This window comes from Solanum tuberosum, unplaced genomic scaffold, assembly GCF_000226075.1.
Source record: "Solanum tuberosum cultivar DM 1-3 516 R44 unplaced genomic scaffold, SolTub_3.0 scf00626, whole genome shotgun sequence".
NCBI classification, from domain to species: domain Eukaryota; kingdom Viridiplantae; phylum Streptophyta; class Magnoliopsida; order Solanales; family Solanaceae; genus Solanum; species Solanum tuberosum.
The window spans coordinates 40,886-63,744 of record NW_006239538.1 but is presented as its reverse complement, the minus strand read 5'-3'; the positions used below and the strand labels follow the sequence as shown (position 1 = coordinate 63,744).

The 22,859-nt window shown below is 31.8% G+C and overlaps 4 protein-coding genes across 5 annotated transcripts; 1 reads left to right on the top strand and 3 right to left on the bottom strand.

Moving 5' to 3' along the window:
- Nucleotides 1–1,343: 1,343 nt before the first annotated feature.
- On the top strand, nucleotides 1,344–2,593 carry LOC107058739 (uncharacterized mitochondrial protein AtMg00810-like). Its single transcript, XM_015304815.1, has 3 exons — nucleotides 1,344–1,714; nucleotides 1,759–1,990; nucleotides 2,486–2,593. Exons 1-3 carry the CDS (start codon nucleotides 1,344–1,346, stop codon nucleotides 2,591–2,593), a joined length of 711 nt encoding a protein of 236 aa, XP_015160301.1.
- A 2,256-nt stretch (nucleotides 2,594–4,849) lies between these two features.
- Nucleotides 4,850–5,529, bottom strand: LOC102593125 (glutaredoxin-C9-like). The gene has a single exon (XM_006366238.2). The coding sequence runs from the start codon at nucleotides 5,458–5,460 to the stop codon at nucleotides 5,026–5,028; it is 435 nt and encodes a 144-aa protein (XP_006366300.1). The 5' UTR covers nucleotides 5,461–5,529; the 3' UTR covers nucleotides 4,850–5,025.
- A 4,930-nt stretch (nucleotides 5,530–10,459) lies between these two features.
- On the bottom strand, nucleotides 10,460–14,561 carry LOC102592788 (prohibitin-1, mitochondrial-like). Of its 2 annotated transcripts, NM_001287897.1 has the most exon segments (7): nucleotides 10,630–10,848; nucleotides 10,850–10,986; nucleotides 11,261–11,473; nucleotides 11,759–11,929; nucleotides 12,161–12,277; nucleotides 12,663–12,850; nucleotides 14,437–14,462. In NM_001287897.1, coding segments are annotated over 6 exon segments (891 nt in total). In that variant the 5' UTR covers nucleotides 12,840–12,850; nucleotides 14,437–14,462; the 3' UTR covers nucleotides 10,630–10,772.
- Nucleotides 14,562–18,838: 4,277 nt separating this feature from the next.
- Nucleotides 18,839–21,135, bottom strand: LOC102592447 (trans-resveratrol di-O-methyltransferase-like). Its single transcript, XM_006366236.2, has 2 exons — nucleotides 20,271–21,135; nucleotides 18,839–19,299 (listed from the first exon to the last, which is right to left on the bottom strand). Exons 1-2 carry the CDS (start codon nucleotides 21,063–21,065, stop codon nucleotides 18,997–18,999), a joined length of 1,098 nt encoding a protein of 365 aa, XP_006366298.1. The 5' UTR covers nucleotides 21,066–21,135; the 3' UTR covers nucleotides 18,839–18,996.
- Between the last annotated feature and the right edge of the window lie 1,724 nt (nucleotides 21,136–22,859).

Here is a 22,859-nt window from a genome sequence, read left to right as displayed (position 1 = left end):
TGTGTGTTAGCAGTTGTATACATCATAAATAGACTACCAAGTTCCGTGTTACATTATCAAACTCCATATGAAAGGTTGTATGGGAAGAACCCTAATTATGATCATCTTAGAGTTGTGGGGTGTTTGTGTTATGCTAATGTACTTAATGAGCATGACAAGTTGTTAACTAGATCAAAAACCACTGTACTTATGGGTTTTTTTGATACACAAAAGGGGTATGTCTTGTATGATGTGGTAAATAAGTCCTTCTTTGTGAGTAGGGATGTCTCATTTAAAGAAGATGTATTTCCATTTAAGGAGAAGAATAAGGCCCGTCAAGAGCCTCAGTGTGTGTTTCCCTTAAGTGATCAACAGTATCGGTCAACAGATACAGCTACAAGTGTTGAGACAGTTCAAGTTATTCCTGAAATAGGTGATGAAGTTCATGGTTCTACAGGTTCACAAGATACAGTCTTAGATTCTCAGAGTAACCAACATAAGGTGACACAAGAGGCTACTGATATGTCTCATAAGGTGCAGGGTCAGAGGAAGTCAACTAGAGATAGGAAGACACCAATTTGGATGACTGATTTTGTCTCTTTAAACATTCACAAAGAAATGCCTTATGCACTGTCAAAGTATGTGTCTTATGAGAGGTTATCAAAAGAGTACATGGCTTGTGTAGCAGCCTCTTCGTCAGTTTCTGAACCAACCAACTACTTAGAGGCAAGTAGAGATTCAAAGTGGGTTCATGCTATGAAAGATGAAGTAGAAGCTTTAAATCACAACCATACTTGGGATGTGGTTGATTTACCTAAAGGCAAGAAATATATTGGGTGTAGTTGGGTGTATAAAGTAATGTATAAAGCTTCAGGTGAGGTAGAGAGGTTTAAAGCTAGGCTTGTTGCAAAAGGGTATAATCAAAGAGAAGGTATAGATTTTAAAGAGACTTTCTCTCCGGTAGTAAAAATGAAAACAGTAAGAACTGTGCTGGCAACAGCAGCAAGGAAAAAATGGTATGTTCATCAGATGGATGTCTATAATGCTTTTCTAAATGGAGACCTAACTGATGAGATATATATGGACATGCCTCAGGGATTTGCAAGCCAGGGGGAGAACAAGGTATGCAGGCTAGTCAAATCCCTATATGGTTTAAAACAGGCTCCTAGACAGTGGAATACAAAGTTATCAGAGGCGTTGGTGAAGTTCAGGTTTGTTCAGAGTCAATATGATTCATCTTTGTATGTTAAAAAAACACCTGAAGGAGTTACACTTGTATTAGTATATGTAGATGATATGTTAGTCACTGGTGATAGTCTGAAGTTTATAAGGAAACCGAAACCACTTTGTCAGAGACTTTCAAGATGAAAGATTTGGGAGAGTTAAAATTTTTCCTTGGTATTGAATTTGCAAGGTCTGACAAAGGAATACTAATGCATCAAAGAAGGTATGCATTAGAGCTATTGGCTGAATTGAGGTTAGGAGCAGCTAAGCCAGCTGGGGCTCCCATAGACTATAACCTAAAACTCACCTCAAGACAATTTGATGATCATGTCAAGCATATGAAACCAAGTGATGATCCTCCTACTGATCAAAGGGCATACCAAAGGTTGGTTGGGAAACTGCTCTATCTAATAATGACCAGACCTGATATAGCATTTAGTGTACAAACTTTAAGCCAGTTTCTACAAGATCCTAAAAAGTCACACATGGAAGCTGCAGTTAGAGTGGTAAGGTATGTCAAAATCAGCCAGGGTTAGGAGTCCTTTTGTCGAGTAGTTCAGAAGAGAAGATCAGTGCTTATTGTGATGCTGATTGGGCATCTTGTCCACAAACTAGAAGGTCGGTAACTGGTTATTTTGTGAAGCTGGGAGATTCAATAGTTTCTTGGAAGTCAAAGAAACAGACTACAGTTTCCAGAAGCTCTGCAGAAGCAGAGTTCAGGAGTCTTGCAGCTGTTGTAGCAGAACTAGTATGGATACTAGGTTTAATGAAGGAAATTGGAAGTGAGGTAGTGTGGTAACACTACCATTTTGTGTCTTCAGTGATAGCAAGTCTGCAATGCAAATAGCAGCAAACCCTGTTTATCACGAAAGGGCAAAACACATTGATCTTGATTGCTATTTCGTTAGAGAAAAGCTACTTCAAGGAATTATTACCACAAGCTACATTTCAACACAAGAACAACCGGCCGATATGCTGACTAAGGGGCTTACTAGAGTTCAGCACAACTATCTTAATTCCAAGCTAGGACTATCTGATATATTTTCCCCTTCCTAGCTTGAGGGGGAGTGTTGAGAGTAAGGGAAAAAAAGGTTGTTAGTATTTCTTAATAAAAGTTAGTTATAACTAACTATTAGTTAGTTATGTAGTAACGGTCACAAATCTCTCTATATAAGGGAGACTTTGTTATTATTGAATGTAAGTTTTTTCAATTGAGTTCATACACTAATTAGAAAAATACATTGTTTCTCCCTTATCTCTTCTTCTCTTCTTCTTTCTTTAGTTCTGGGATATACTCCCAAGAACAATTTCAATTGCCCATCAAGCTGCTTCAATATCCTGGCCCAAAACTAGCGGGGCCATCTTTGCTGAACACTCTCTGTTGAAGTAATTTCGCGGGATAGCATATTTACACAACGTCATTTAAGGTGCAATCACTTATTAAAAATATTTTGCGTTCATAATCAGAACGCGTGATCTAGTCACATACAGCTAGAATTTAATGTAAAAATGAATGAAGTTTAGCTTCATATATACGACCTGAACTTCATATAAAAATATCTAAAGGTGGTTGCTTCCAAATTTCGAAAATTAAATTTATGATACATATATTCAAACTTTGAATTCACATATTTGAAGTTAATTGAAACTCGGCTAAACTTGTGAGAAAATTTAGAAACTTCGACCATGACTTTAAATAGGAGTTTTGAAATTGACAATTAGGACAATAATAATTAAATAAAACTATAGGTCACCACCATTCTCTTAATTCCAAAGTCAAGCTAAAATCCTCAAAATGTCAAATACAATTTGCTGGCACCAACCAAAGCATCTAGAACACAAATTCAACCTTATATATAAATTATAATAATTAATTATTTGAAATTATAATAATTAATAATTCACATATTTAAGAAACTAGATGAAGAACGCCCGTGCTGCCCACGGCCTAACAATTTCAATTTTGATATACTCTCCTTGTTCATTTTTACACTTTCATTATTTTAAAAATAGATTTTCATTTTTATTTGTCACTTTAAATTTATCAAGAAAATAAAATTATTGTTTTTCATTACTAACCTTAGCGTTAATTATTTATTCTCCAACTCATTTTTCAATATTTAATATTAAACATTACATAGTTAATATGAATAGAATCATAGAACAGTAAAATAGTCATGTCAATTATTATTTTTTAATAGGCATGAAATTTATTTATGTTTCGACTACTACTGCCGTTCGTAATATAATATTTTTTCATTTTATATCTACTAAATCCAATTTTATTTTTTCATACTATTAAAAGGTCAAATTCACAATTCAAATGTAAGATTATACTAATAAATATGGATTTAATTTAATGTTGCAAGTTACATTTTTAAAAAATTGCTAATAAATCTAGTAAGTACATTAAGTATCAATATAAATCTTACATTATAAATGATAATAACCAAACAAAAATTTAATTTCTTCCCAATATAACAAAAACTATTATTAGTGGCAATAAATAATAAGTACACATTAACAAAGAGTGTTAAAGCATTTATCGACATTAATTAATTGCCATTGGATCCAATTTTGCTATAGACTTTAGGAACACTTACAAAAAGAGCTAATTGTCACTAAAAGTACACGTGTTAGCGACAATCAAGCTATTACCGCTAAAAAATATTTTTAATATAATGTCCATACGTTAATGTTAGTAATAAATAATACATATAACTAAACAATTAAACAATGTTTAGATAAATAAATAATGGTAAGGTTGAAAAATATAAAGGAAAGAAATGATTATATATGTTGAGGAAAGAAGTGGCAAGCCCAGGGCGGAGCCAGCATGTCTTTAGGGGTTCATCTGAACCCCTTCGACGGAAAATATTACTATATATACATGGTTAATATTATTTTTTAGATGTATATAATAGATATCGAACCCCTTCAACTAGTTCGTATGTTTACTCCTTCGAATTTTGAACCCTCTTATTGAAAATTCTGACTCCGCCACTGGGCAAGCGAATTGTCCAAAGAGTGAAGTTGGGCGCTTTTTCGTCATCACTTTAATATACACTAATCATAATGGCAAAAACGTCTACACAGACAAAATATAACAAAACATCTATAAGAAATAGAATTTTCCGCCGAGACAATTGGTAAATTGAAACTTAAATAACTAAAATACCCTTCAAAAATGCCAAGCAGACATGTTGATACCAACATTTTCACTGGCTCTTCTAATATAGTAGAAAAACATGGTCAAAGAAGTTTTTTTTTTTTTTACTTTTCAAATATTAATGCTGTCACAAAAAATCAAAACAAATAGAGTGTAAGGTAATAAAATGCAAATTATCTGTAATAAACATGAGGTATAAAAAATAAATTGTTTTCACTTATATTAGTTAGCATTTTCCTATCTAAATTTATGTGATATTTTTATTTTTTCAGATTCAAACGATGCAAATTTTGACAACATTTTAAGATGCCTTTTTAAAATTATATTGACACAAATTTATAGCACTTTTCAAATAATTTTTTGAATATAATAATTAAAAATTATAAAATAATGAGTTGATAATCTAATTTAGCTTCAAAAGACCAATCAAATAAACACTCGATAATCGAAAAATATCGCATAAATTGAAACATCAGAGAAAGTAATAATATTGTATTTCAAGACAAGCCATGAGTTCACCTAGAGGTACGTAGCTCGTCAAGAGTCAATCGCGACTCATGAAAATATATCATGATACAAATCTTTTCATTTAAAAATAAAACAAAAAATATAATATTGCAGTTAAATTGTTACAAAATATATATATATTAAACTCATAGCCACAAGGCCCCTGCATTTTTCAAAATAGGACACAATTCACCACTAATATGAGCTTCCATAATCCGATCCAATCCTCCGAACAACTCTCCTCCGATAAACACCGCCGGCAACAGCGACGACAAACTCCGATCACCACCACCGACAATTTTACCGATATCCTCTAGCTCCGTTATCGCCTCATTTTCGTATTTTTCTTCAATGTCATACATAACGGGGTTCGCTCCAAGACATTGAAGTAAACGCTTGATGACGTGGCTCATACAACAGCCACGTCGTCTAAAAACTATAACGGCGTTTTCCGTTACCATTTTCTTGAAATTCCCTTTAGAGTAATTGATTTGATTGATCATTAGAGATGAAGATTTGTTTAGAGTTGTGGAATTTGTTGGAAAAAAATTCCATGATTTGTATGGAAGTGCATCTTGCATTGTGAAAAGAAGAAGAAGAAGAAGAAGAAATTTTGTAGGTATGATATTTTTATTTTTCTTAGGAATGACTATGATTGTGTTGAGGAAATATAGGAAATGAAATAGATATGTATATATAGAAGTAGGATCTTAAAAAAGTCAAAATTTATTTGTATATGGTGGTTTACATTACATCACAACAATAAATGGAAGGCACATGTATTTAATTTATATCATTTCATACGTGAGCAAATGTTGAGGGGATATAGTATGAGTTTGACAGAATCTATTAATTTCGGTTCAAATTCTAAATATATGTATCGAGAAAAATGATAAATGATTATAACAAACTCAATAAGATTTTATAAGTGGAGTTGAGAAGAATAGAAAGTGTACACGTGAATATAGAGAGTCTGTTTCTAAAAGATCATCTATTAAAATTCAAAAATAACTATTTTTCAGACTTGACAATTTTTCAAAAATATCTCTAAACTTCAAAACCTATGAAGTATACATTACATTTGTGTCAGCTTTCACACACATATTAATCATACATTTTCAAAATATATTTTCTTACTATTTAAAATAAATATAAATACTGAGTACGAATAAATATTTTTTCGTGTATAAACTATATAAACAAAATATAGGGAGGGTGTGTGGGGTTAGGGCCTAGGGGGTTGTAAATTAGCGTCAACGGTCGTTACGCCAACTTACGCGTAACATGATATATGGCTTACGTAAAATTATGTCATGAATAGCTTATGCTTACATATAAAGTTGGTACTCCATGAGGTCATATTTTTGGGTTCTTTAAATATTTTTTCTACTTTCACACTCATATTTTTGCATTGGAGTCTGACTATCTGAATTCATATTAAAAAGTTTACATTGGGGTAGAGCGTTTTTTTAATAAAGATGATTTTGTACCTAGAGAATTTCGAACTTCAAACCTCTTTAGTTAATAAAAAAAGAGTATTTATCACGTTACCACAACTTTAATTATTGGATTCATTCAACATTTATATTAAATGTACGTTCCCATTCCAAAACGCCTCCCCAAAATTAGTTCACGTGATGTATCGAGATGAATTCAATACTTTTGAAGTATACGGGGTTTTTTCAAATTAAAGATACAAACTTCGTTAGAATATATGTGTTAAGAGGAATATGGTCTTTTGGATTTAGCAAGTGGTTGGCCGTTTGATCGAGTCCATCCCTTGAAGTCGTACCCTTCCAGTATGCGTGAGTCTTTTGCCGATTGACAAAAATGCATGCTGAAATTCGAGAACGGTCCATCCAATCATAATGGATCTCTCCTACCGCTACCTATTAGTGGATTGATTTAGAGAAGAAAAAAAATGTCGATGTTGCAATTCTTCCTATCCCGATAAAGTGATTCACCCGTGATTCGATAGTTCCATTTTTCATTAATGCAGGTTGATTGGGATCGAACACTTTTCAATAAGAATATCAAAATCTAAGCAAGTTTCATTTCTACTGATGGACCAAGAAATTAACTATTCTATTGCTTAGTTCTTAACAAATAATTTTTATATGTTTAATAAATTTTTTAATATAAATATAAATTTAGCTTAAAAATTATTGAACTGCATTCAAATTCTAGATCCGTTTCTATATATGCTGTAAGGCTGTCACAAATGCACTTGTCCAAGATATGCAGCGGAATAAGTAGGCATCAAAAAGTAGAAACAAATCGTGCTTTGACTTTGACTGAGATAATTAGTGTCTACTCCACTTAATTATTTATTTAGTTTTACGTTTAACTTTACATTATAATGGATTATGCTTTATCATTCTTGATGTTAACCATTTCCTATATTTTCTCCTTTTTATTTTGATTTAGTAGGCATAGTAAGTAAATACTTTTTGAAAAGCCAAAAATATAATCAATTTAAAAAAAAAATTTAGTGTGTTATTCGAGTTTGCGCTTTTCTTATTTCGCTATAGTGGGAAGAAAACAAATAGGAGCGAATTGAGCAAAGAGCATATAAGGTTAGAAGTTGATTTGAAAAATGATACTCCCTTCGTCCCATTTTATGTGGCACCATTTCTTTTTTGGTCAGTCCCAAAAAGAATATCATATTTCCTTATATGATAAGTATTTAAAGGTATAATTCATCTTTTATTCTTGTTGGTCCCATTTAATCTTAAAATAATACTCCAATATATTTATGAGGAGAGAGAAAAGTAAGTCTACTTTTTAAAGAGCAATTTGGTAAACATTTCAAAGTCTTCATTTATTTCTCAAACTCCGTGCCCGATCAAATATTGTCACATAAAATGAGACGGAGAGAGTATGATCTTACTTATTTAAAGGAGACTTCATTCTGAAATGAAATAATTGATAGAATTCGATATTTTATAGTGATTGAGATCATAAAATCCTTATATATATATATATATTATGTGACTTTTTTATAGTATCGCTATAAATGATAATATGTAGACCGACATCACTAGTAATTTTTCGAAAAAAGAAAAAGATAAGGGGCCGCGTGATTCACCCCAATGACGTGGCATTGCCAATGCTCGTTCAAAGCTAGAAAAAACGTAGAGCGTGACGTGCGTTTGGATAGAGGAAAATATTTTCCTTTTCATTTTTTTTTCTAGTTTTCTCATATTTAATAGTATTATTTTTGTTTCAATTTATATAAAGATATGTGATTGGGTAAGTGTGTTATTTAATAAAAAGATTATTTATGTTCTAAAATCAATAGTAGATATGCCATTTTTGTCTATATTTCAGTTGAATATGAGAATAATCTATTTTATGTGGTGTTATTTGATTTAGTGCTTTTTAGCTGACAAAAAGTATTATTTAAACAAAGCTCCAAGTAAAAAAAAATGAATTAAAATAAACAACTCTATAGTCTATTTTCTTATTTTCCATACAATGTTCAGTATTTGTTTTGGGGCTCAGCTAATTTAGGAAAAAGGGTTTTAATTATATAAAATTCAGACACTTTTTTCTGTTTATTGCTTCGATGTGCCATTTGCGCCTATAAATATCACTTTCATAGGTCGGAAGGAAAAGGGAGACTTTCTACGACTCCATTCCTAGTCAAGAGGGGTATTAATATTATTTTACCTCCCCCCTCAAATTCAGAATACTAATCAAACTAGAAAACAAATATTGAAAAGTGAATTGAAAGTGGAAACTTACTAATTTTAAAGATCATATGGTGTAATCATGGCCAAATGAGCAGGACATATATTAACTTCCCTATACATAAGATTAACAACATAGGAACCATGGCTACTATTGTTATAAGGCAAGAAACAAGGTCTTCCAGGACTTATTTCATAATAATAGTTTTCTTTGTGTTTGTGACATGCTATTTTCAAACAATATTTTTTATCCCATATTTTCTTATGACAATGATTAGAAAAATCGATATACAACATTATTCAACTGGTACACAATATTATAGATCCGGTATACAATATTATACGAAATTTCTTTTTGGAAAAACTACATAAATGGGCCATAAAACTCAAAATAATTAGCACATGTTTATATCCCAATCCAAGGTAATTCAAGAAATACTCATTCTCTCAAAAAATAAAAATTACAGCCCATACCCCCCATTCATTAAGGCTCATAATTTTCGCTTAACTGATACTAAATCAGTACCATATAGTGTATTGATATCATTAAGGCTGATAATTTCGCATAACTAATACTATAATCAATGTGTGTGTGTAAATATATATATTTGTTATATATATACATACACACTATTTTAGTATCAATTAAGCGAAATTATCAGCCTTAATGATACCAATACAGTAAATGATACTGATTTAGTATCAGTTAAAAAAAATTAATTGAGGGGGAGGGGGGGGGGGGGGGGGGGGGGTAATGGGCGATCCGGGATTGGGGGTCGAGGTGGGATAAGTGTGGGGGTGAGATAGTGTGGGGGCACAGAGCGTGTGTGTGTGTTTTTTTTGTTTCTCACCTGTGTCCGAAGCCCATATTGGAATCCCGACTAAATTTGAATCGCACTACAGGGTCCATTCGAGGGTGGCGCTCCCAATAGGATTTTCTCCATACCCAAGGCTTGAACCTAAGACCTATGGTTAAGGGCGAAACAGTTCCACCACTGCACCACAAAATGTGTTGGTTATGCATTCAGTAGAATCCAATAATTTTGATCTAATACTATGTTTGTCTTAAAAAATGTATTTCAAAAACATAAATTTTAAATCTTGACTCTGCCTCTAAAGTTGTAGGCGATTGCATGGGTGGGTGGTGTTGGGAGTGGGGTAAATAGCATGGTTCATCTGTTTGAATTTAGTGCCTCGAAATAACAACTGGGTAATCTTATTTATTCTTTTTTGCCATATAATTTTTTTATGAAAAAATATTAGTTTATTATTGGTGTAGTGGAAAAATGTAGGGGAAATAAAAAAAGAAGAGGCGATATATTCAGGAAAAGGTGGTAAATGATACTGTTGGGATGAATTTGGGCGGGTCAGGAGACTAGTTGAGAAAGGACAGATTATTGACTCGCTCAAAAGTTATTCTTCAAATCTTAGTTTAAAGACCACAAGATGTGGTCTCAAAAATTATCTTTACACTCCTAAACTTCGTATCAAGTCAAAAATCAAACAAACAAATTAAAATAAATTGCAAGGCATTAGTTTCCATTACTTTCTTTTTTATCTTCCTTTACTCAGTGTATATTGAGTATTCACCAACTGTATAATTACTACACCAACAATAACAAAGCTAGCAAAAACTCACACATTGAATCTAAAAAAGTAGAGTGTACACAAAACTAACCCCCGCCTCATGAAGGTAAAGAAAATATTTTTTTTTAAAAATAACTCGGTTCTAGTAACTCATATCAAATAAGGAAGACAACAAATACTAGAAGAAGCATTGCATAGTATGCAGGAAAACAATACCATAACACAATAATGTGTGATAACCAAAGCATATGAAACAAGCAGTAACAACTGAAATCACAAGTAAAACAGAGATGCTACATGATTGTCAAAATCTATTCATTGTATCTTTATTGCTAGAATCTTAGTTTTTTTTCCCAGAAGCAACAGAAATAAGGGACTTAAAACAGACAGAACTTACATGATTGCCAATATACTAACTGCAAACATTTATAACGCTGATAAAGCTTGGTCATGTCAGATCAGACACTGGTCTTTACTTTCACAATAGTTTCTCATGCAATGTTTCCATGTTCAAGAGTTCAAATAACTAAGAAAACCATCTATCGAGTCCTCATTATGTAAACATGAAAGGGGCGGTAGGCTAGCAGGAAAACAAAATATTGAAAGTTGAAACATCAATCAGTTGCGCTATCCAAGTCACTTTCTTGTAGTGTCCAAGTTGAAGTCCTGAAGGTTAAGCAACAGATCATCGGCACTCAAGTACACCTTGTTTGCTGCATGTGAGATAGTCTGGGCGATTTCTCTGGCTGCTTCAATCTTCCTGAGAGTGATAAATGCTGGATTGTTGGCAATAGCTTGACCAATCAGCTGAGCACTCTTAGCTTCTCCCTGCAGAACAACAAATAGGAAGTCAATACTACTGCTTAGTAATGTTCCCTCATCTCCCACCTCCCTTCCCCGAAAAATATGATAGTACAACATAAAACAGAAAAAAAATTATTAGCTGAAAACGATTTTATGTAGTTTAGTTTACTTTTCTTGTTTGTCAATAGTAAAGTGGAAGCTATACATGAGACGTCATTAACACAGAAGCAGATAAATGATAAAACTGGAGCACTAAATTAAATTAAACAGAAGATGTCAAGAGGGGAACTCTATTGACCTGAGCTCTGATAACAGCACTTCGCTTATCTTGCTCAGCTTTTTCCACAACAAATTTTGCCCTCTCGGCTTCTTGAGCAGCTACCTGTTTTGCTTCAATTGCAGCAGTAAACTCTTTCCCAAATGTCAGGCTTGTTATGGACACATCATCAAGAGCAATGTTGAAGTTGGCTGCCCTTTCTGTCAAAATCTTCCTTATTTCTCTGCTAACATTCTGCACAAAATACAGAAGACAGGAAATGATGAGATGGTATATATTAACGGTGGTCCTTGAGATGGTATCTATTAACATTTCAATAAGTTCCTGTGTCGCAAATAGAAGATTTGTAGTTCATTTCTTTCCCTACTTCAAAGAAAAAGATGTCAGCATCCAATAGCTTTCAGCACCAATGGGCCTATAATCACAGTGCAATGGTACAGGTAAGAGGAAGTACCACCTATAGCATAACTTACTTCCACCAAGAATATCAACTAAATACCTAAGGCCTCTTGCACGTACCTCTCTCTGGGTGATGAGCTGGCTAGCATTGTATTGGGCAACCACAGCCTTCAAAGTTTCATGAATAATTGAAGGTAAGACCCTTTCATTGTAGTTTTCACCAAGACTTCGGTAAACTGTGGGTAGTTGGTCTGAAACTGGACGAGTGAGCACCCTAAGACCAATTTTTACCTGTGTAATAAAAAGGAAAAACCAAAAAAGACTGTTAAATCCTCTACTTCTAAGAATTCAAGCTTTCTGTCCCTAGGATAAAACCAGAACATCACCTATCACCAAAATTGTCCTTCATTACTTTGCAATTGTTACAAATGTTTACCATCTTTTCCCCCATTTTGATTTCTTTCTTTTTTCTCTTTAAGTCCATAGGGAGAGAAGGAAACAAGTATTCAGAGAAAAATTTACCATCTGGAGGTCACGACTTCCCGAAGTGCTCTCCACAAGATGGGGTCGTGCACGAACATCATATATGACTGGTCTTTCAAACCAAGGAATCATGAAGTGTGTCCCTTCTGGATAAACCTATTCATAAACCACTCAACACAGATTAAAAAGAAAAACACAAATATGGGCACACATCAAACATAGAAACAGAGAAAAAACATGGTTGAGTGTCATACAATGAGATTGGCCATAACCATCCAACACAAACATTTGAGTTTACAACAAAATAAAACCATGAAAAACTATGGCAATCCTTCCATGTATTGAAACATCAAAAAAGAATAGCGCGTGGAAGGCACCTTAATTCATGTTCCACCTAATAAGTTTCTCAACTTAACATGGATAACAATTAACATAGGCATAAATTTGGAACGACTGATGCTAACCAAAAGTTAATCTAATTGATAATGTAAAAGAGCACCTAAACATCATCATGATCCAAAAGAACAAAAGGCAAGAATACCTTGTTTTTTACACCACCAATACGGTTGAAAACAATGGCGCGATGCCCACCCTCAACATTGTAGAGACTGTTGGCAACTCCATACACACCAAGACCAACAATAACTCCAAATTTGATCAAAGCAGACGTTGCACCGCCACCAGGCATCTTGGGAACCTTGACACTGTTGAGATTCATTTTACAATCCCCTGAAATAAACCAATCATATTCATATTTCTGTTACTGCAAAATCAAAAGCCTACTAGTACGGAAAAGGAGTGTTCCATGTGCAGTCTGAAGAGCTTTAACAAACAAACACACAATCAGACACACTCATATTGGTCAGCATGGAATTTTCTTCCCAGAGCTACAATTCAGATAGAGCTTAAGCGTTTTACTTAAGGAATTTTCTCTTTGATTTCCAATATGTGAGAAAATATACTCTAAAGGTAGAAAGGATGCTCTCTTTTTCTTTTTTTCCTGTTGAAGCTTTAGCATTAAGGGATGCTCTCTCTTTTCTAAAAAATAAAGCTTAAGCTCTTTCGCAGATCTAATATCATCTAAATAAGAGGACTGAGCAAAGCACTCATTGTGTAATGCATCATTAATATTCCAAATCCTAGCATTCTACATTCAATTGATTTTCACCTATTTCTTCATTTGCACTTGACACTATTATTTAAAACATTCACACATTGTTTTTTTCTTTCTTCTCGATGGATAACTGGGAGTTCCTTTAAGCAGAAAAGAAAAAGAATAGAGAAATCCATTGTTTTAGCATCAAAATATGTTGGAAAATGTGCTGACTGATCCACACATGTCCACTAAGATATCATACTTGGTTCAACAACAATTTTTCAAACTTGTGAAGTGCACCTACCACAAATTCCTTGTGCCGTTGAACTAAAGCCTTAGGTCTGGTGTGTTGGGAATTCTAGATACATTTCAATTAGCCAAACTGAGGTTCAACTCAATGTAAACCACTTTTACATTTAAACATTAACTAGAAAACTGTCAAAAGGTACACATAAATAGAGCCTACAAACACCAACTCAACCAAAACAGAGAAGGAGGAAAAATGGGATCAGCAAACAGCAAAATCAATCAATCAACTAGATCAATGTACCAAATTAAACATGGGATCAGCTCGATACTCAATATAATCCTACTTCAAAATCCAAAAGCATAATAACCCGTTAAAACTTAAAGAACAACAAATTGTGTCAAAAAATAAAACCAAAATGGAGTTCTCAGAGACATTTCAATTAACAAAACTGAAGTTTCAACTCAATAAGTAACATTATGCTTCACAAAATCAATCAACTACGTCACTGTATCAAATTAAACTTGAAATCAGCTCAGCTAGATCATCACAATACTCAACCATCCCAAATCAATCTCAAATTTCGCAAAATATAATCCCACTTCAAAACCCGAAATCACAATAACCTGTTAAACTTAAAGAACAACAAATTGGGTCAAACATACAACTCAAATGGGGTTCTCTTCTCAAGTACATTTCACCAAGTTTCAACTCAATAAGTAACACTAAAAAAAAACAAATGCTTCAAACAGCAAAATCAATCAATCAACTACATCACTATACCAAACTAAACTTGAAATCAGCTCAACGATTCCATCTAATTCATTCCAATACTCAATAATCTATGTTTAACCCAAATAAATCGAAAAAAATCACAAAAAAATCAAAAAAAAAAAATCACAAAAGCGTCATTACCCAAAATCGGCTAAAAACTTAAACCCAAATAGACTTTTCAGAAGAAGATGAACTTACCTGATCGAAACGAAGCAGAGAAGTTTAGGGTTTTTAGTAGAAAATGAAGAGAGAAGAAACTAAAAAGGGGATTTTACGGGGAACTTGGAGAAGGGGTTTAGGGTTTTTTGATTATTTTTTAAATATTTTTTTAAATTATATTTCGTTAATTATTTAAATGTTTGTGGGCTTTGATATTGGGCTCTAATCTGAAAATTGGCCTTTTTAAAAAAAAAAGAAAAAGAAAAGCCTATTATGCTAATTGGACCCCAAATGAGTTTTCACCTTTGTCAAGTTTTCATAAAATTTAGGGAACTTTCGCAAATAATCACTAAAATATTAGGCTTCATAGCTATAGTTTGTTAATTACGATTCGTAGTTACATGTTAGAGGGAGAAGAGAGGGGAGCGAGATTGAAAGAGGGAGGAGAAAGGCGAGCGAGAGACGGCAGAGAGTGGAGAGAGACGAATTATATTTGTATATCCGTCATATAATCGTATATGTATATGTATAATTTATATTTGTAAATGTATAAGAGAGGAGAAGCGCGAGAGAGACGCACGTAATTATAACTAAGTTGCAAGTGGTAATTAATGAAAACTATAACATTAATTAAAAATGAAAATTCAAGTCTTCAATTACTAACTCAAACACATGTTCGAAAAAAAAATCTCTATAATATATATATTTGTCATTTATGAAAGCGACTTTTTCAACTATAGCATTTGGCTTTGATGAGTTTTGAAGAAATTTATATGTATCCCCTAAAAGATATATATCAGTATTTTTTAAAGAATAATGAATTTACTTACGCTTTAAATTTTCTTTCAATTTTCGTCTCTATTTTTTGTGTTAGTATTTTTAATTAGAGGTCTAAAATTTGAACATTGAAATAGATAAATTCATGATAGTTGGTGCTTCAACCTTAAATGAGTCATACACACATGATTTAGATTATTCCGAATATCATATAATTAAAAAATTAGAATAATCAATGATCTTGTCGATTTCTTGCTCACCTCAGCTATAATCAGATATTATTATTTTGTATTAAATCCAAAATGGTAGGTGTAACATCTATTATTAATAACGTGATCATGTTATAAAATTGATAATTAGAGATTTGCCAAATCTTGTTAATTAATCTTTATGTCAACTATGATTATCTCAGCTTGAAAATAACTGTTTTACCATGTAAATTGTAAAACATGATTTAATCATTGCAAATTTGCAATTATTTTCATCAAAGTATAAATATATAGATGAATGAATAAATATTTATCTCTATTTAGGTGGAAATATTGGTGAATTCAAAGAACAAGCTAGGCATTTCTAAAAGTAATTGTCTGTTATTTGTGTTTAAATATTAATATTATATTACATTCCTTGACGATCAAACATAGTTATTACTTATTAGGATGTTTACCAAATAACATTATTGGTAAACATTGGAGAAATTGTAAAAAATTTAGCTATCAAAAAGTTGTTTCTTTGGCTCTTTTTGCTAGCAAACAATTGATACGAAGGAAGTTTTGATTAGTAAGTAGAAAATATTACTATAAAGATATTTATATATAATTTAGGTAAATATTATGAGGATGAAAGTGGTGGAGGTGGATATTATGAAGCGTAATGATGAGAAAAAGACAATTTGATATAGAATTTTGGAATCTACTACTATCAAATTCCGACTTGTCTTTCTAGGCCGTTTCTCCCAAAGTTACATAATCATTTTGCTAGAGTTGAATTAAGCACTTGAATAATGTCATTTATATAGTTAAGTTAATAAAAACAAATTATATTTATCAAATTAGATCATATGCCTAACTCACACCTCAAAAGATATCACAAATTAAAGAAAGAAAGATTGCCCAAGTATTATAAGGAATCCACAGATCTCATCCCCCTCGCGGATGTGGTACATTTTTCTTCAACACTCTCCTCGCGTCCAGACCATCTTCTGTTTAGTAGAAAATGAAGAGAGAAGAAACTAAAAAGGGGATTTTACGGGGAACTTGGAGAAGGGGTTTAGGGTTTTTCGATATTTTTTAAATATTCTTTAAAAAAAATAAAAAATTCGTTAATTATTTAAATGTTTGTGGGCTTTGATATTGGGCTCTAATCTGAAAATTGGCCTTTTTAAAAAAAAAAGAAAAAGAAAAGCCTATTATGCTAATTGGACCCCAAATGAGTTTTCACCTTTGTCAAGTTTTCATAAAATTTGGAAAAATTTCGCAAATAGCCACTAAAATAAACTTAATTAGGCTTCACAACTATAGTTTGCTAATTACGATTTAGTGGGAGGAGAGAGGGAATCGAGATTGAGAGAAGGAGGAGAGAGGGCAGAGAGTGGAGAGAGACGAATTATATTTGTATATCCGTCATATAATCGTATATGTATATGTATAATTTATATTTGTAAATGTATAAGAGAGGAGAAGCGCGAGAGAGACGCACGTAATTATAACTAAGTTGCAAGTGGTAATTAATGAAAACTATAACATTAATTAAAAATGAAAATTCAAGTCTTCAATTACTAACTCAAACACATGTTCGAAAAAAAAATCTCTATAATATATATATTTGTCATTTATGAAAGCGACTTTTTCAACTATAGCATTTGGCTTTGATGAGTTTTGAAGAAATTTATATGTATCCCCTAAAAGATATATATCAGTATTTTTTAAAGAATAATGAATTTACTTACGCTTTAAATTTTCTTTCAATTTTCGTCTCTATTTTTTGTGTTAGTATTTTTAATTAGAGGTCTAAAATTTGAACATTGAAATAGATAAATTCATGATAGTTGGTGCTTCAACCTTAAATGAGTCATACACACATGATTTAGATTATTCCGAATATCATATAATTAAAAAATTAGAATAATCAATGATCTTGTCGATTTCTTGCTTACCTCGGTTACATAATCCAATTTTAATTAAATATTATTATTTTATATTAAATCCGAAATGGTAGGTGTAACATCTATTATTGATAACGAGATCATATTATAAAATTGATAGTTAGAGATTTGCCAAATCTTGTTAATTAATCTATATGTTAACTATGATTAACTCAGCTTGAAAATAACTGTTTTACCATGTATAACATGATTTAATTATTGCATTTATTTTCATCAAGTATAAATATATAGATGAATGAATAAATATTTATCTCTATTTACATGGAAATATTGGTGAATTCAAAGAACAAGCTAGGCATTTCTACATGAGGCTAATCTTAATCTCTACTTAATTAATTTGCTGTTTTTTTATCTTAATTTTCTTTAGTGATTTAATTTGTTGATATAAAAATGGCCTAATGCAAATATTAGCTTCCATAATTATGATATAACCAATCGAGATCTCGTGAGATTATTGAGATTTTTTTATTTTAATCAGATATTTCTAATTCAAGTTGAATTATTAATTATATGAAGCTTTCCATGGTGTGAATTTGAAATAAAGATTTGCTTAGCTTTTGGTATAAATTTGTTTAAAAGTAATTGTCTGTTATTTGTGTTTAAAATATTAATATTATATTACATTCTTTTACGATCAAACATAGTTATTCGGATGTTAACCAAATAACATTATTGGTAAACATTGGAGATATTGTCAAAATTTTATCTATCAAAAAGTTTCTTTGGCTTCTTTTGCTAGTAAACAATTGATACGATGGGAGTTTTGATTACTAAGCAGAAAATATTATTTTATAGATATTTATATATAATTTAGGTAACTATTATGAGAATGAAAGTGATGGAGGTGGATATTATGAAGTGTAAGAATAAGAAAAAGACAATTTGATAAAGAATTTTGGAATCTACTAGTATCAAATCTCGACTTCGCCTAATTTCTAGTCTGCTTCTCCCAAAGTTACATAAACATTTTGCTAGAGTTCAATTAAGCACTTGAAAAATGTCATTTATACAGATAAGTTAATAAAAAAAAAATCATATTTTTCAAATTAGATCTTATGTCTAATCCACACCTCAAAAAATATCACAAAGGAAGGAGGATTACCTAAGTATTATAAGGAATCCACAGATCTCATCCCTCACCGATATGGTACATTTTTCTTTGACACTCTTCTCGCGTCCAAACCATTTTCTGCATTTCATGATCAGGTGTATTTCCTCCACCCACCCCTCAATCGCTTAAGTGGCCAACATCAAATGAGTTTGATTTCAATACCAAGCCAAATTGAATTTTGGATCCAATTCACACTCTAAAAATTAGCTCAAAGGAAGAAAGATTGTTCAAATCTTAAAGTTCAGAAACTTCATTCCTCACCTATTAGATATATTTCTCTTCAACATCTTTTAATTATACACATCAATCTCAATAAAAAAAAATATGTCTGCAGCTATTATATCTTAAAAAAGAAGCAAGCAATATATAAGAAATTAAAGAAATCAAGATTCATCTATCAAAGTAGTAGTTCAATTTCCATTAAAGAAAATAAAAAAGTACATCAATCAACACATAATCCTCATTATTTATATCAATTACATGACACACCATGATAAAATAAGTACACACTCATGAGGATCAATTATTTATGATAAACTCAAATTAATTAAGGATAAACTTCAATTAGTGACCTTAATCCAAGAATTGGAGTAACTTTATAGTCACTAAATCCAGCCTCAAAGAAGATTTTAGCCCATCCTCTTTCAGATCTTTCTCTTCCAGTAACTAAAACCATCATTAACATATCAAAGAAAATTTGAGTTTCAATTGATTCATCATCTCCAATTTTATTATCAACCATCATGTCAATAATTATCACTTTTCCACCTTTTTCCTTGCTTGGTATTGCTTCTTTGCATTTCTTCAATATTTTCACACTTTCTTCGTCACTCCAATCATGTAATATCCACTGCAAATATTTCATATCACAAAAAGTTAGTATTTAAGATTATATTGGTAAAAATGCCAATCAGGACAGATCGATGAGATTCTTAATCCTTAACTAGAGTTTCATCACACTAGGTATTACGAGCTCGAGTGAAGAAACCCCTTAATAAGAAGTGTCTTTCTTTTAATTGGATCTTACATGATATGATATGAATTTGGATTAATCGAATTGATGAATTTCAAATGATTATACTTCATCTCAATGAGAAATATTTTTAAAGAATATATGATATGTACTATTGTCAGTATGCGTAAGACATACTCATTCTTTAATCTCTTATTTTAAAAGAAAATAATAGAAGGATGACTCAACTTTTCAACTAAAGTAATATTTGGCACAAAAATAGTACCTAGGTTCAAAGATTCTTTTACATAATTATTAGTGTAGTTTAACCAGTAACTTTATGTTAATCATTGATATTATTATTGTATAGTTATAGCAATAGCATCATTATAAAGAGATTTTTTTTTGTGGAATTGATCTTTCGTATTATCTTATATTATATTATATGTTCTCTGTAATAACATTTTACTATACTAGTCAAAAACAATCTGAATAATGATATCATTATAAAGTGATCTTCTTCTATGAAGCTGATTTTTCACACTATAACATTCAAAATTAACAATCCGGACAATGATGCCGTTATAAAGAGATCTTTTTCTGTAAAACCAATTTTTCACGTTATGTTATATTGTATGTTCTCTATAATAATAATATTTCACTAGAACAATAAAAAATTAACAATTCGAACAATGATGTCATTATAAAAAGATCTTTTTTCCGTGAAACTGATTTTTCTTGTTATGTTATATTGTACGTTCTCTATATATAGCAGCCAAAACTATCTAAACAACAATATCATATTATAAAGAGATTTGACTGTATCACCGATATATATAGCTTAAATCGAAAAAAAGTAGTCAAATTACCTTGAGTAGAAGAGCATCAGCAGGAGGAACGGACACAAAGAAATCTCCACCAACATATGACAAGTTGTCACTTCCTTCAAGTCCTTCAACCACATGAGGCAAATCAAACACAGTACATTGCAAATTAGGAAATTTTTTAGCAATTGTTTTAGCCACAGTCCCAGTACCACCACCAACATCAACAATAGAATTTAATCCTTCAAAAACATCTTTAGAATATTTCATTACAACACTCATAACCAACTTAGCATCACTAGCCATTGCATCATTAAAAAAATGATTTAACCTTTGTTCATGTCCAGCATAATCCCAAAATGTTCTCCCATGTGCAACCTCAAAAGGTGTTGGTTCATCACTACTAAACCACTCATTTACATGATGCCATGGCTTAACCAAAATTGGATCCAACATTGCTAGTAAAAAAGGTGTAACTGTTAATGGCTCGTCTTTCAATAAAAGACGAGCTGGAGGGGCCAGGACATAGCCCTCCCCTTCTCCTGATCCTGATGATCCCTCTTCTAAAGGGATCATCGCGAACTTGAGGAAAAATCCTGAGTGGATTAAAATTCGCATGAGACGTCGAAGGTGAGTGATCTTGGACTTGTTGATTGATAGGGCATTAGCTAATTCATTAAGTGTCATAGGTTTGCCATGTTTGTGGATTATGTCTGGGATGTTTAATTGAATAGCTGATTTGAGTGACATGGAATTTATGAAACTAAAAATATGGTTCCATATGTGAGTTTGAGCATGAAGAATTTCAGACTCATGCTCACCTACAATTGGCACAACCATTTTAATAAAATTGTTATAACTTTGTTGAATAATATTCAACTTTTTTTTCTTTTTGATTGATATGCAATTTCTTTATAGACTTTGATCAATTTATATAGAGTGAAGTATGGAATAATTAATTGTAGACAAAGAAATAAATAAATAGCTAGTGGAATAGTTATGTTATCATGAGATACACGATGCTGCTTTAATTTGTAAAATTATTATTTGAAAGTCTAAGCAAGTGGTACTTTGGATTATTTTATACCAAGTTCGATTGGTACGAAGTTTAAGAATTTTTTTTCTTTGAAAAATATTACAGATATGGAGTTATAAATCATCTTGTTAATGAGTTTGTTTTTCCTTTCTATCAGTAACTGATATATATCCACATTAAGGTCCTATTATAATCGAATTTTTACTAAAAAATTCTATACTGAAGGGTAAAGCGTATTGTCTATTCTATAATCTTGAGGTTTGGATTGTCTTCCCAAAGCATGATTATCCTTTTCAATTGTTCCTTTTTAACAAGAAATCGAAAGAAAAAAAAAACATTTCCGAACGATTCGCTTTCGTACTAATGTTATAGTATAGGAACTATTCCGATAATTTAGAAGAATTCGAAAAAGAAAAAAGATTGGTTCATAATAAAAATTACAAAACTTTGAATCTAAATCCAAAGCGAAATTGAAAGACATACACTCACTATCAAAAGATGTGACACAATAGATGAGGTTGCTCTTCATTTAATTAGAAGTCTCGGGTTTGAGTTCTGAATATGAAAAATTTATTAGAAAAAATCTCTTTGACTAGAAAATTTGGCTAGAATGATATTTTATCTATGTTATTTTACCTTTTTAAATATTTATACCCTTTTAACTTTAATACCTTTTAACTAAAAAATGGAAAAAAGATCAGTTTGTTTTCAAATAAAAAAAATATTATAGTTTTTTTAATTTTCTGGCCAAATTTTTGGTCATTTAGCACTTCCCAATTTATTAATAGGGAGTATTACCTCTCGAATGGGGCTCTACCTGGCATGAATTTATTTTAATCGGACTCTAATACTATTATCAACCACCAAACTTAAAATAAAATAAAAAAGGAAAGACAAACACCCTCTACCCCTACCCCACCCCATCCTACTCCACCTCATCTTCTCATTTGATGTGTATACTTTTGTAGGGGTAACCCATCGGTGGCCCCTTAAATTTGGCACGAAGTTTCACTTAGGCACCTTAAGTGGGCGATGTTCATTTTAGACACCTCATGTAGGGTCTCGTTGTGTCATTTTGACACTCTTTTGCCAATCAACAAAAATATATGAAGTGTGTGTATTACACTCGCGAATGACGTGTAAAGTGGCGAATTAAATGATGACATTTGTCAAAAATAATTTGTAGATAATGAATTTTGAGTAAAAATATAAAGTAACCAATGACTCAATGACACGTGGATTTTTGCTCAAATAATTTTTTTAAAACAAATTAAATCAATAAAATCCCCACATGACCCCCCACCCCACCCCACCCCACCCCCAATTGTCTTCTCCAAAAACCCATACCCATTTGCAGAAACACCTGCCCCCCTCCCCCCACCTTCTCCAAATACCCCTACTCATTTGCAGAAAAATCTGCACATACCCAGTCCCCCACCCCATTGTCTTCTCTAAATACACCATCTCTTTTTTGCTAAAACATCTGGGCATCTACACTCTTTCTTTTTTATTAGTGTCTTCTTCAAAAAAAAAATTTCTTTTTTACCCTAATTAGCAGGTTTATAATTCACCAAAAATTAAACTTACTCCTCTTTAAA